Here is a 14,912-nt window from a genome sequence, read left to right as displayed (position 1 = left end):
AGATGACATAGTATGTGGCATTTGCAAAGCTATTTACACGGATACAGTATTAATAATTAATAAATGAAATACATTAGTTATATTAAGCATTTCATACAGATTACAATGGTACCTTACACCATACACGTGCCATAGTGCGCACGCGTACTCGTCTGCGCCTGCACTCCCCCGTACTGCGCGCAACTGCGCTCGCTAACTCCTTACTCCCGGCCCTACCAGAGTGTGATCTGTTTGCGACAGGGATAGGAAGGCTAATATCTGAGTGGAAGGGAATGCTTGAAAGGATGCAAGACAGATATTCGTAGATGTAAGTTAGTTTTTAATTAATAAATAAGTAGTTTTTAAGTTATGAATCTACGTAACGCTTTGGCGTAAGCTGTAATGTTATGATAACTTGATTCAATAAATAAATACAATTTAAATAAATATTTCAGGAGTAATCGTAAATGGAAGTTTTCGAGCCATATAACTTGTACGAAATGTTAAAGACGCTATCCGCATTTAGTTCTAATTTTTACCACCTTATGCGCTGGGATCGCTTTACTTACCCCCGCCATGCACTTCGTACTAGACATGTGTAAGTAATGCGCGTAACATCACAAATGAGATATCACTCAAACGCGTAATATTGCATTACGCATCACTCCGAGAAACCAAGCATTACTTCAAACATCACTCGAGCACATGACTGGCCGAAGCGCGCGTAAACTCGTAAAGCATCAATATAGATTGACGCGCCGGTAGTCGGTACGAAAGGTCCGTTCAAGTCTATATACAATCCGCGTAATGTATAATGAGCAATGAGACGTGATGGTGTGATGTGTGATATTTGTTTGCCATGCTATCATTACTTTGCTATCCCGCTCGCACCCGCACTCACTGCTCGCTCGCTCTCATTCCGCAATGCTTTCGGAACACTTCGGATCGGTCCGCTCGGCCGGTCGGTAGCAGTCGCATTTGAGTTATTGCAAATTTCATTAAATTGATACGATAACGGATTTTTGCAACTGTAATACGTTAACATAGAGCTTACAATGTTTTTAGTATTTTACCTATAAGGATGCGGCTAAATGATAATTCGCTTGCGAGTTTGAATTTGACGAACAAAAACGTATTTACTGTTTATTATTGTTGTGAAATGTTTGGTTTGGTTGACTTTCGCGGCAAACTAAATTAAGCACGAGTGAAGTTACTTATTTATCTTTAATTTAATAGTGAGCTAGTGTTTACAGTACATTCTCGTATCAGTATCATATCATAATTTTATTGATATACCCAAATAAAAAGACTACTACGTGACTCTCGATGGCGTTATCTCATTAATTAACAGATATTTTCTTTTATTTTTTATCTATGATGCATATTTTACGACTATAAAAATAAAAACATTAACAAAAACGATCTATCACATGGCGGTGACAAAACGCAATGCGTAATAGATCGACGCGCCGATATGATACGCCCTAGAGTCCTAACACTCGCTGCGTAATGTAGTTAGTACTGTGATGACTGTGATGAGTGTGATGTTGCCATCACGCGCACGCCCGCGCGCTGTATTCGTTCGGGTAAATGTTTCGTTTCGAGTGATAAGTGATGTGATATCTCAGTGTAACATTACGTTTTCGAAAAAGTGATGTGATATAGCATTACTTTTTGAAGCACTGTTTCGCGCATGTCTACTTCGTACGTAGCCAATTGCCACGTATTCATTTAATGATATATTCATATTTTAGGTCACAGCGGCAAATGGCCCGGTGAACTAGAAGCCTTCCGCTGCCTCAAAGCTGCCTTCAATCTCCAAATAGCAGACAGATTAAACAAGCAGTTCGATCTGCCAACCCAGGCCTACCCGACGCATATAGACGTCTTGAAGAATGGACTAGTTTTCAGGCTGGTTATCGCGCATCCGAAGGAAATCACTCTTTTGAGGAGAGAGGTAGGTTTCAAGCTACTGATAGATTAAATAGACAGATCGATCTGGCAACCCACGCCTACCCGACGCATATAGACGTCTTGAAGAATGGACTAGTTTTCAGGCTAGTTATCGCGCATTCGAAGGAAATCACTCTTTTGAGGAGAGAGGTAGGTTTCAAGCTACTGATAGATTAAATAGACAGTTCGATCTGGCAACCCACGCCTACCCGACGCATATAGACGTCTTGAAGAATGGACTAGTTTTCAGGCTAGTTATCGCGCATTCGAAGGAAATCACTCTTTTGAGGAGAGAGGTAGGTTTCAAGCTACTGATAGATTAAATAGACAGTTCGATCTGGCAACCCACGCCTACCCGACGCATATAGACGTCTTGAAGAATGGACTAGTTTTCAGGCTAGTTATCGCGCATTCGAAGGAAATCACTCTTTTGAGGAGAGAGGTAGGTTTCAAGCTACTGATAGATTAAATAGACAGTTCGATCTGGCAACCCACGCCTACCCGACGCATATAGACGTCTTGAAGAATGGACTAGTTTTCAGGCTGGTTATCGCGCATCCGAAGGAAATCACTCTTTTGAGGAGAGAGGTAGGTTTCAAGCTACTGATAGATTAAATAGACAGATCGATCTGGCAACCCACGCCTACCCGACGCATATAGACGTCTTGAAGAATGGACTAGTTTTCAGGCTAGTTATCGCGCATTCGAAGGAAATCACTCTTTTGAGGAGAGAGGTAGGTTTCAAGCTACTGATAGATTAAATAGACAGTTCGATCTGCCAACCCACGCCTACCCGACGCATATAGACGTCTTGAAGAATGGACTAGTTTTTAGACTGGTTATAGCGCATCCGAAGGAGATCACTCTTTTGAGGAGAGAGGTAGGTTTCAACCTCCTGACAGATTAAATAGGCAGTTCGATCTGTCAACCCGCTCCTACCCGACGCATATAGACGTTTTGAAGATTGGACTAGTTTCAGGCTGGTTATCGCGCATCCGAAGGAAATCACTCTTTTGAGGAGAGAGGTAGGTTTCAACCTCTTGACAGATTAAATATACGGTTCGATCTGTCAACCCGCGCCTACCGGACGCATATAGACGTTTTGAAGATTGGACTAGTTTCAGGCTGGTTATCGCGCATCCGAAGGAAATCACTCTTTTGAGGAGAGAGGTAGGATTCAAGCTCCTGACAGATTAAATAGGCAGTTCGATCTGCCAACCCGCGCCTACTCGACGCATATAGACGTCTTGAAGAATGGACTAGTTTTCAGGCTGGTTATAGCGCATCCGAAGGAAATCACTCTTATGAGGAGAGAGGTAGGTTTCAACCTCCTGACAGATTAAATAGGCAGTTCGATCTGTCAACCCGCTCCTACCCGACGCATATAGACGTCTTGAAGAATGGCCTAGTTTTCAGGTTAGTTATCGCGCATCCGAAGGAAATCACTCTTTTGAGAAGAGAGGTAGGTTTAATCCTCCTGACAGATTAAATAGGCAGTTCGATCTGTCAACCCACGTCTACCCGACGCATATAGACGGTTTGAAGAATGGCCTAGTTTTCAGGCTAGTTATCGCGCATCCGAAGGAAATCACTCTTGAGAAGAGAGGTAGGTTTAATCCTCCTGACAGATTAAATAGGCAGTTCGATCTGTCAACCCACGTCTACCCGACGCATATAGACGGTTTGAAGAATGGCCTAGTTTTCAGGCTAGTTATCGCGCATCCGAAGGAAATCACTCTTGAGAAGAGAGGTAGGTTTAATCCTCCTGACAGATTAAATAGGCAGTTCGATCTGTCAACCCACGTCTACCCGACGCATATAGACGGTTTGAAGAATGGCCTAGTTTTCAGGCTAGTTATCGCGCATCCGAAGGAAATCACTCGTTTGAGGAGAAAGGTAGGAACATAATGAAACAACTCAAAATTTGCAAGATTACTTTGCCATACATGTGGAAAAAACGGAACTATCTCATTTTTGAACAATCCAGAGAGCCCTTACCAGCTTGTGTGATGAAAATATAAAAACCATCTCTCAAGAAACAAACCTACTACATACCAATTCTCACTCTCATTGTAAATTTTCTTCAGGTGGAGAACGGAGTAGTGAAATTCAAAGAAAGCGAAGAGAGCATAAAGTTGCAGCGAGATACAGTCCTGTTACCGCGACTTAGAGGTGCTTTGCACGGGTAAGACAATGCTATTAACCAGTAAGAAAATGCTATTAACCAGTAAGAAAATGCTATTAACCAGTAAGACAATGCTATTAACCAGTGAGACAATGCTATTAACCAGTGAGACAATGCTATTAACCAGTGAGACAATGCTATTAACCAGTGAGACAATGCCATTAACCAGTAAGACAATGCCATTAACCAGTAAGACAATGCTATTAACCAGTAAGACAATGCTATTAACCAGTAAGACAATGCCATTAACCAGTAAGACATTGCCTTTAACCAGTAAGACAATGCCATTAACCAGTAAGACAATGCTATTAACCAGTGAGACAATGCTATTAACCAGTGAGACAATGCTATTAACCAGTGAGACAATGCTATTAACCAGTGAGACAATGCTATTAACCAGTGAGACAATGCTATTAACCAGTAAGACAATGCTATTAACCAGTAAGACAATGCCATTAACCAGTAAGACATTGCCATTAACCAGTAAGACAATGCCATTAACCAGTAAGACAATGCTATTAACCAGTAAGACAATGCTATTAACCAGTGAGACAATGCTATTAACCAGTGAGACAATGCTATTAACCAGTGAGACAATGCTATTAACCAGTGAGACAATGCTATTAACCAGTGAGACAATGCTATTAACCAGTGAGACAATGCTATTAACCAGTAAGACAATGCTATTAACCTAACCTATTAATATTTGTTTACAATGCGTTATTATTATCGCGACATTTCCTTTAAGCACTATACCTCTATAGTTTTGTTTTGTAAATGCATTTCGCACTTGTAGTTTATCTCCTGGTTCTGAGTGTGATATATGTAACCTTAGAGGTAGATTTCCTAAATAACAAATTCTCCAAAGCTAGTTAATGTATGGCTGTAACAATGAGGTCAATAAGCGATCGTATTTTTATTATATTTTAGAAGTTATTGACATGACTCAGGGTATGGGTCACCGTGGCCTGGCGCTACTTGTAAAAACTACGAATGTTTCCGTAGCAGGCCAAAATAAACTTTATTGGCTGGTTTTAAAGCTTATTACATGATGAAGCTGTTTGATATTGTACCATTTTACAACCGATTACTGTTTAGATACATGCAAGCAACATTTACCAAGCCGTAGTATATATATTTTTTTTTTGTAACAACGAGGATTTTCTCCCACTGTACTTTTATGTCATAATATTTGGTGATCGTTGTATTGGGTAAGCAATTACCTACTTACAATTATAGTAATATTAATTATTTTTTTCGTTACAATATAAAACAAGGCAGTTGAAATAGTCACCACCTCACCACTATAGTCTGTATCTTTAGTTATTTAAAAAAAGGTAAACAAACAATTTGTAAATTTTCGGGTAGTTTTAATATTTATTGGTTAACCAACCAAATACAAAACCGCCTGGATCTGTCACTGAACGACCTGACTTTAAACCTACATTAGTTGATCATGTAATGTTTTCATCTACCCTCAACTGCCTTAAGGAGCCATTTGAGGGTAGATTTTGTTTACCTTTTTTTAAATACCTAAAAATACAGACTATAACTAATATTGTATTTTTTAAAACGCCTTCGTGGTTTCTACGGTAGATTAGAAATAAAGTACTATAATACATTTGAAGTGGTCTATTGTGACTAAGTATATTATAATGACATTTACCAAAACAAAGATAACGACCGACCAAGTGTAAGCTTATCGGACACACTTGGACAATAAACAATGAATGCATCCGAGCGGCGGTATTATCTTTCATATGGTATTTTCACAGGAGTTCAAGAAGTGTTTCATCCCATCCCCCCCTATTAGAGATGTAATTTGGAGTAATATGGGAAATATTATTTAGTCACGATTTATTCGTCGGCAACTTTGTACTGCTCCTGCGGTGGCAGCATGGTTGCATTTTTATCAGTTATCACATATCACTATGCCTCCCACTTTCGCACTTACATACTTGTTAGAACATGACAGGCATGGTGACAGACGATAAAAATGCGACCGTGCTTAGCCCGCTGTGCTGTTTATTGATTTCGTATTATTTGACCTTGGCTATGAATTACCGGAACTTTTTTGTTTTATTTTTAATTTTTGGTACAAGCTTTTATCGCTGACTGTACTTTGTTTTTCACATGCAACTAATACTTATCGAGACAATAGTAACAACCCCAAACACTATTCGTTTGCGTTGTTTTATCACATAGTTCCCATGGCCGTTTTCTGTCTTCATCATCAGATCAGCTTCATGTTAATTATAATGTTCAAAATTCAAAATTCATAATTTATTCTGCAAGTAGGCCTCAAGGGCTCTTTTACAAGTCAATACAACATTTAATAATAATAACTCCACGGCCGATTCGGCCACGGCGACTGCTATCAACTCCGTTGCTGTCTCTGGTGTGCTCGCAAGTGACTGATGTAGCCGATCTTGCTACTAAAAGTTCGCGAACATTGCGGGCATGTGAGCACACAAACAACATACAACATTTATAGTAACATCATATAGTGACATGAAAAATACATAACAACATTTATAAATACAACAGCCAATACCTGGGTAAACATCACATTATAATAATCTTAAAATAAATAATTAATACAATACAATAGAGATGTATAGTCTCTATGGTTAAAAACACATTAAATCTGGAGATGTAAAAGGTCCCCAATGTCAGAGTACTAATACTAATAAAATTTGGAGGTGTAAAGTCTCTCCAAGTGTCAAAATAAAATTTATACTAAATAAATAAACCGCGTCTGGACTGTTAAACTAGCAGTCTCATAAACTAATGTTGCATTGTCATTCGATTTTAATATGTATGCAAAATTTCATCTTAATCGGAAATCGGAAAATGGGTCAAATTGAACTTCCAAGATGTGACCCAAAAAAACAACAACAACAAACACAGATAGTTAAATATGTATAAAGTAAAAATGTTCATTCATACAAACTGCAATCTTTTTTCTTTGATATGCACAGAAAAAAGGTGATTAGTAAAAATGTTGCATAATGTTGTTCAACTGGCCGGCTTCATAAGCGGCGATTTATTTACCGTACGCGCCAAGCCAGAGACCCATAAGCTGAGTCATACGTTTTAGCTAAAAATGGTTTGTATGGTGGCCCGGCGCGGCGTATTGTGTACGTTCGACAGGTCTTGGCCATGAATGGGTTAATAGTTAGATAAGCTAAATTAATAGTTTTGCTGGCTGTACCTACGATGTTTGTAAATAACGTAATAAAAAAACCACCGACATTACGATGGTATTTAGATTAATAACCCACACTGTCGTATCCGTGACATATTTTTTTTAAATAACCTAACAAAAAATTAACTACTTCACAAACCATTTAAAAATGCGATCATTAAATGATCATCTGAAAATATGAAGGCTCGAAACTTTCATTATACGTGATCCTAAGTCTTAATCTAATACCATGGGGAGGAAACTAGAGCATTGCTCCGAGCAATTATTAGGGTTGGCACAACATGACGTTCCTTTGTACGCACGATCACAGATAAGATAATTACATAAATTTTGATAATAAATAATATTAAAAGGCTTTTATTTCATGCAAAGAATAAAAGTTATATATTTTTCAAGGCGAGAAGAAACTAAAATTAATTCAAAAAGTAAAATGAATCATATATTATGTGTTTTCTTTTTTGTTTGAGAATTTTATACTTAACCCTAAATAGCCGGAAGGGATAGTTCCATAGATTAGAAAGGGATATCATGATTCGGCCCTGAATCGCTGTCAGACTTCGGTTTCGGAGGAAGATTCCTTTCTGTACGGTAGTACTATTGCTAAAATGTGACGTTCTCAAGCAAATTGGTTCACACGCACATATTCATACATATATACTCACATATATATACACATACCCTCACATAAACACTTTCACTTACATACAACTTACTGAAACCTTTTTAACTGTTTTTGTGCTTAGTTTGATAGTTAGTCATATAATAAAAAAATCTTACTTAATTTGGCTTTAACAATAATGTTATAAGAACCGCACCATTTCGATACTTCTCTGAGATTCCCACGTTACAGGCGAAGCCTAGTGTGGGGATCAATGTACTGCTGCTCTCGTAATGCCAAATTCTTGAAATAAATATATTATTCTATTCTCTTCAAATGGTACCACATTGTTGCTTACCATAAGGACGAACTTTGCTCGTATATTTATGAGAACCTACCTTTTGCTTGAGAATGAGACAAATAACAAATTACCCTCTGAAGTTGTGAACTCTTGTAGTGTGAATCAATTTAAAAACAATCTTGACAGACTATCTAAGCAGTGAAATCGTGTAGTGAACTCTGATTTAGACGTACCAGCATCAGCTGCCTGTCTTAAACCAAATAATAATAATAATAACGCAATGTTGTCCCCTTGTCGCTCCGTGCGAGCGGCCGTTTTCGGGGACCCATATTGTGAGTTGGCAAGTCACCACCTGCCCATTTTGTCGTGTTTTTAAAAACATATGATCAGGGCAGGTGCCATAGTATTCTCCATAGTCCCGGTTACCAGTCCACATGCAACTCAACCCAATAGCCCGGTTTATTTTGGTATCCTTTTTTTTTACAATAGTCCTACACTAACCGGGGCTTGTCCTTGGGTGCACTGCTGTAGTGTGAACAGGGATAATCGTCGGTTGGTGTCGAATTACTTTTAGAGTAAATTGTCTTATTACAAGGGGCCTCTACGTGTTGGCTTCGGCCCCACGCACGCCTTCAAAATGCCCGGGACCACATGGTCCCGAGAATTTGTAAGAGACATACAAATAATAATAATACTTACTGTCCCAGGCTCCACCAACGCCACCCGTCGTTCGGCGTGTCCGCCTGCCTGCTGCAGCGCTTCCTGTCCGCGCACCTGCTGGCGCCGCAGTTCCCGGCGCGCGCCGCGAGCCTGCTGGCCGCGCGCGTGTTCCTGTCCGCGCCCGCCGCGCCGCTGCTCGGGTTCATGAGGAGCCTGAGGCTGCTGTGCGAGACCGACTGGGGGAGCGAGATGGTGGTGCTGGATTTTAATGGGGATATGAAACGTGAGTTCATTCATATCTTATACCTTTAAACGAGCAATTCTTGTATATATATATATCATCATCATATCAGCCTTTTATCGCCCACTGCTGAGCATAGGCCTCTCTTCCAGTACGCCACTTGTCCCGATCCTGAGCTAATCGCATCCAGAAGTGACCCGCAATTTTCCGAATATATATTTCTGTGATCTCGGAAACGGCTCTAACGATTTCGCTGAAATTTGGTATATGGGGGTTTTTGGGGGTATACAATCTATCTAGATTAGTATTATGTTTGGGAAAACGCGTGTTTTCGAGTTTTCATGCGTTTTTCTTTCGTCGCAAAATATGGTCGCTAATTTCGTGTTGCCGGCCACTGTCCGTCTGGTCCAGCGGGTTATAACGCGGACTGCTAAACGAGTGTTACGGGTTCGAATCTCGCCCGGTGACTAACTTTTTTTTTTTTTATATGTTCAAGTTTGTTTTTTAATTTTTATAGTTATAACCGAACAAAGCTCGGTCGCCCAGGTACTGTTTTATTAATATTACAGAAATTACTCGAAGCCCGAAGTCAAAGTCAAAATATTCTTCATTCAAATAGGCCTAGCAACAAGCATTTTTAAATCGTCAAATTTTACAAATATCATCTTAATCTAAATATCAGAGCAATTTATTGATGCAGTTATTATTGTTCTAAAAAAAACATTGAACTATTATAGATATGGTAAACTTAATAATAAGAATTTCACAAAAGGATCGTCAAACATCAAAATTGTATTAAAATACTAGTCTAGAAACTTTCTAGAATACAATCTAAATGTCAAAAAATACGGTATATATATACATTGAATTATCAATTTCATCATTAATAACATAACAATAAATAATTCATTCTTTACAATCACACTTAATCCCACGGTGTTTCATCATTCATGTAGTCTTGTATGCTATAATAGGCTTTAGAGATAAGCTTACGTTTTACATTGTAAAATCTTACACAATTACCCATGAATGATTTCTTAATTTTATGGAGCATCAGGTATGTGTGTATTGGGTTAATTTCGAAAACTGGGTAGTTTTGAATCACTAATATATACTAAATGGTAGCGGAAAGAAAGGTGTTACGGATGATCCTGGGACCTATCAAGAGATGACGGCACCTGGAGGATCCGTACGAATGCCGAAATCGAGGAGTTAGTGGCCGAACCCAATATCATCGGCGAAACGAAATGCCACAGACTTTGGTTCGGCCACTGAGAATGGGTGAGGATCGAGGTGTTAAGAGAGCTTATTTGGGACGACCGACTGGTCGCCGTTCAGTGGGTCGGCCCAGATACCGCTGGAGCGACAGTGTACAGGCGGATCTGTGCCAACTCAAAGCCGATAACTGACAGATAGTGGCACAGGATCGGAACAGGTGGCGTTCTCTCGTTTTAGAGGCCAAGACCCTCTTTGGATCGCTGCGCCACAATAGTTAGTTAGTTAATATATACTAACCCTTATTCATACAAACTTAGCGACCTCTTACAAATTGTCTTCCTCTTACCCTTTGTACGTTTCTAACAAACACAAATGTAAAAATGTTTGATAGGGACTAACGATTATCAACGGTTTGTTAGATTTGACAGACGTTTATGAATATTTTTTTTTTTAATTTTTTTTATGGAGGATAGGCAGGCGTTTGACCACGATCACACCTGATGGTAAGTGATGATGCGGTCTACGGTGGAGCACGCTCACCTGAGATACCTATTTACTCTAGCCTTGAAGAGATTCAGATTGTACTCATGCGGAAACACAGACTCGGGCAGGGCATTCCACTCCTTGGCAGTTCGCATAAGGAATGTTGAAGCAAAACGCTTCGTGCGAATTTGTGGAATACCTACCATGAAGCGATGCCGAAGTGCCGATTGTCTGGTAGTCCGATGGTGAAATGGGGACGGCGGCATAAGGTTGTGCAATTCCTCAGCACACTCTCCGAAATGTATCCTATAAAAGATCGTTAGGCTGGCAACCTTGCGACGATGCTCCAGACTTTGAAGTCGAGCATTCGTCAGATCGTCGTCATTAATAATTCTCTTGGCTCTCCTCTCGACTGACTCGAGCGCCTCAAGCTGGTATTTGGCTGAACCATCCCACAGATGTGAACAGTATTCCACACACGATCGGACTTGTGCTTGGTAAAGGTCGAGCAGCTGCCTAGGTGAAAAATACTGCCTCACCTTGTTGAGGATGCCCAGCTTTTTTGCTGCTAACTGTGCTTTCGACTCGATGTGCGGGCCGAAGTTGAGTTTCGAAGTCAGCGAGATTCCGAGAAGCTCAAGATGGTCGGTTATCGGAAGGGATACATTTCGGAAAGTAGGAGTCAGATGGAATGGACTCCGTTTAGCGGAGATAAGACACGCCTGGGTCTTACTAGCATTGAACGAGACCAAATTGGCTTCACCCCAATCGGACACTGCCTTCAGTGACAATATAAATCAAAAACACTTCATGTTTTGAAAACAGGAATTAATTACACCACTCACATTCTATCTTTAAAATAATTATATAATATTTGCTTCATATTTTTACACATCGTATTCATCCACAGGGGAAGAACTCCTAGAAATCGAAACCAAGTTCTCCCAACGTGACTCCACAGCGCCATACATGTACATAGTGACGTCATACGACGGCGACCTCCCCTCAGTATGGACCATGCAAGCACCCACTAAACATACTGTACTACGTGCTCAAGCGTTGGCAAGGAATACATTAACTTACATGGAGAATAAGTTGATGAAAGACATGCTTGATAACGTATTGGTGAGTAATTTATGCTAAAAAAAATACACGAACCGGCTCTCTTTCTCCGACTGAGGAATGAATTCAAGGAATACGTTGAAGGTCAGACATACTTTGACATTCGTGGAGATTAAATTGATGAAAGACATGCTTGATAATGTATTGGTGAGTAATTTATGCTAAGAAAAAATTACACGAACCGACTCTCTTTCTCCGGCTGAGGAATGAATTCAAGGAAAACATCAAAGGCAAGGAATACGTTGAAGGCAAGAAATACTTGGACATTCATGGAGATTAAATTGATGAAAGACATGCTTGATAATGTATTGGTGAGTAATTTATGCTAAAAAAAATTACACGAACCGGCTCTTTCTCCGACTGAGGAATAAATTCAAGTAATACGTTGAAGGTTAGAAATACGTTGACATTCATGGAGTTTAAATTGATGGAAGGCATGCTTGATAATGTATTGGTGAGTAATTTATGCAAAAACATGTTTTCACGAACCAACTCTCTCCGACTGAGGAATACATTCAAGTAATACGTTGAAGGTTAGAAATACTTTGACATTCATGGAGATTCAATTGATGAAATAATGTATATTGGTGAGTAATTTATGCAAAAACATGTTTTCACGAACCGACTCTCTTTCTCCGACTGAGGATTTTTTTTAATACTACATCGGTGGCAAACAAGCATACGGCCCGCCTGATGGTAAGCAGACTCCGCAGCTATGTACGTCTGCAACTCCAGAGAAGTTAAATGCGCGTTGCCGACCCTAACACTCGCACCCTCGTTGAGCTCTGGCAACCTTCTAGTGTTATTTGGCTGCGGTTTTCTGTAAGGAGGATTTACTTCCCCAGTTGAGCTCTGCTCTAGATCTGCGCCCCCTACACAGAGTTTTGCGTAATATCCCCTATTATTGTCAGAACTTGGCACCAATTTAGATCTCAATTCTTTGGTCGTTGAAGTTAAGGACCATGTATAAATATATTTTCACCACACTAGCTGGTAAAGGCCCTTTTGATTGTTCAAAAACTAATGAGAAAGTTGCTTTTTATTCACATGTAATCAGATGCATATTTTGAGCTGTTTCCTTATGTTAGCTGGTAGAATTAAGTTTTAAATGATGATTTTGAACGATATTTTGTTTTAATACGTTCATTTGGATTTGATTTGGATGGATTTTTTTGATATTGCATTTTGAGTTTTTTCTTCGCGTGGTGAAAATTTTTGTGTTTCACTCGGAGGCAAAGTTTGATTAGCTCTCGTACCTTGAAACCCTCGCCACGTTTATGATTCCGCTTCTCGAACCACTCGCTACGCTCGTGGTTCAAAATTGGAATCTTTCGCTTACTCGGGTATCAATATTAGCACGAGCTGTTAAACAACAACTTTGCCCCCTTGTAAAACAAATAAATATTATATTGAATAAAAAATATAATTTTATGTTTATTTGTTATTTCAGAGCATCTTCGTGCCGTCCTACGCCGGCTACGACGTACTAATCCACCTCCACCCCTCACTGACCCCCTACTTGTCTGAGCGGGTCGACGTGAAGCCCAAACCTAAACCGTTGCCTGACGGCGCCGGTGACGTCATACCGGTCGTGCAGTTCAACCCTGTCAGGAGATACTTGGACGAACTTACGGTAAGTTTCAAATGAACATCATTTCCGATATAATTTATCTACATACATTGTTAAGAAACACTGTTCTTTAACATACCAACGGAGCGGCAGCTGACGTTCACGTGGCTTTCTGTAGGCCTAGCACATGATTGTTGCGACAGTATCTCGCGGTGAGATAGACTACCCGTCTTTTTCTAATTATATTACGTAAAAAGGGACGGGTAGTCTATCTCGCCTCGAGATACTGTCGCGCCAATTATGTGCTAGCCCGGTTAATACACATACTATATCTGTCACTTAATGTGCGAAGCGCATATAACATAATATATATTTTAATATATATTTTGACGACCGGTCTGGCCTAGTGGGTAGTGACCGTGCCTATGAAGCTGATGGTCCCGGGTTCAAATCCTGGTAAGAGCATATATTTGTGTGACGAACACGGATGTTTCTGAGTCATGGGTGTTTTCTATGTATTTAAGTATTTATACATTATATATATCGTTGTCTAAGTACCCTCAACACAAGCCTTATTGAGCTTACTGTGGGACTTAGTCAATTTGTGTAATAATGTCCTGTAATATTTATTATTTATTTATTTAGTGTTAACAGTGTCTCACGGGTGTCGTCGATCCGAGATTTAGGTCATTTAGGGATTACTCTGGATGCTAAACTCTCCTTTGTTGAACACATAGATAATATTGTGGCGAGAGCATATAAAAAATTAGGAATGATTTTGCGTTTAAGTAAACCATTCAAAAGTACATTCACGTTAAAAGTTTTGTATTACTCTTTCGTCCGTAGTATTTTGGAGTTTGGCAGTGTTGTTTGGAGCCCACATTTTGGCATTCACAAGTCACGACTTGAAAGGATTCAGAAAAATTTTTTGTAAGTCCCTTGATTACAGAACCGGCCGCTATAACTGTGATTATTTTTCGTCAGCAGCTAAACATAGTCTCCCTCCATTGGAGAAAAGAAGAGCATATCTAGATGTTTTATTTTTATTTAAAGTTATTAGAAATCACATAGATTCTAACCTTTTATTAGATAGCGTTTCCTTCAAAATCTCTCGTTTCCACTCACGTTCTAAACCCACATTTTCTATTTCCTCCTGTGGCACACAGTAATTATGCTAAAAACTCTTTCTTTAGGCGCACTTGTTATTTGTATAATGAATCTCTTAACGATATAGATATTTTTGTTCATAGTTTGTCCGTGTTCAAGAACAAAGTTCGGCAAATTTTGTTTTCTAGAAATTGATCAATTTGGTTCCAGTCATATTTTTCATACTTTTGTATGTTTTCTTAACTTACTTGCATGTAGCACACAACTAAACCGGTAATTTATAATTG

General features: G+C 39.5%; 1 protein-coding gene across 1 annotated transcript in view; it reads left to right on the top strand.

Moving 5' to 3' along the window:
• LOC133527031 (nucleolar protein 6) overlaps positions 1 to 14,912 on the top strand; it is a 37,708-nt gene that overhangs the window by 20,736 nt on the left and 2,060 nt on the right. Inside the window, exons 9-13 of the mRNA XM_061863918.1 lie at positions 1,734 to 1,936; positions 4,020 to 4,117; positions 8,932 to 9,167; positions 11,737 to 11,951; positions 13,399 to 13,581. Coding sequence (XP_061719902.1) covers positions 1,734 to 1,936; positions 4,020 to 4,117; positions 8,932 to 9,167; positions 11,737 to 11,951; positions 13,399 to 13,581 — 935 coding nt within the window. The remainder of the gene's footprint in view (positions 1 to 1,733; positions 1,937 to 4,019; positions 4,118 to 8,931; positions 9,168 to 11,736; positions 11,952 to 13,398; positions 13,582 to 14,912) is intronic.

Source organism: Cydia pomonella, chromosome 17, assembly GCF_033807575.1.
Source record: "Cydia pomonella isolate Wapato2018A chromosome 17, ilCydPomo1, whole genome shotgun sequence".
In the NCBI taxonomy this organism is placed as follows: Eukaryota; Metazoa; Arthropoda; class Insecta; order Lepidoptera; family Tortricidae; genus Cydia; species Cydia pomonella.
The sequence above is the reverse complement of the archived record's forward strand: the minus strand, read 5'-3'. Positions and strand labels throughout refer to the sequence as shown.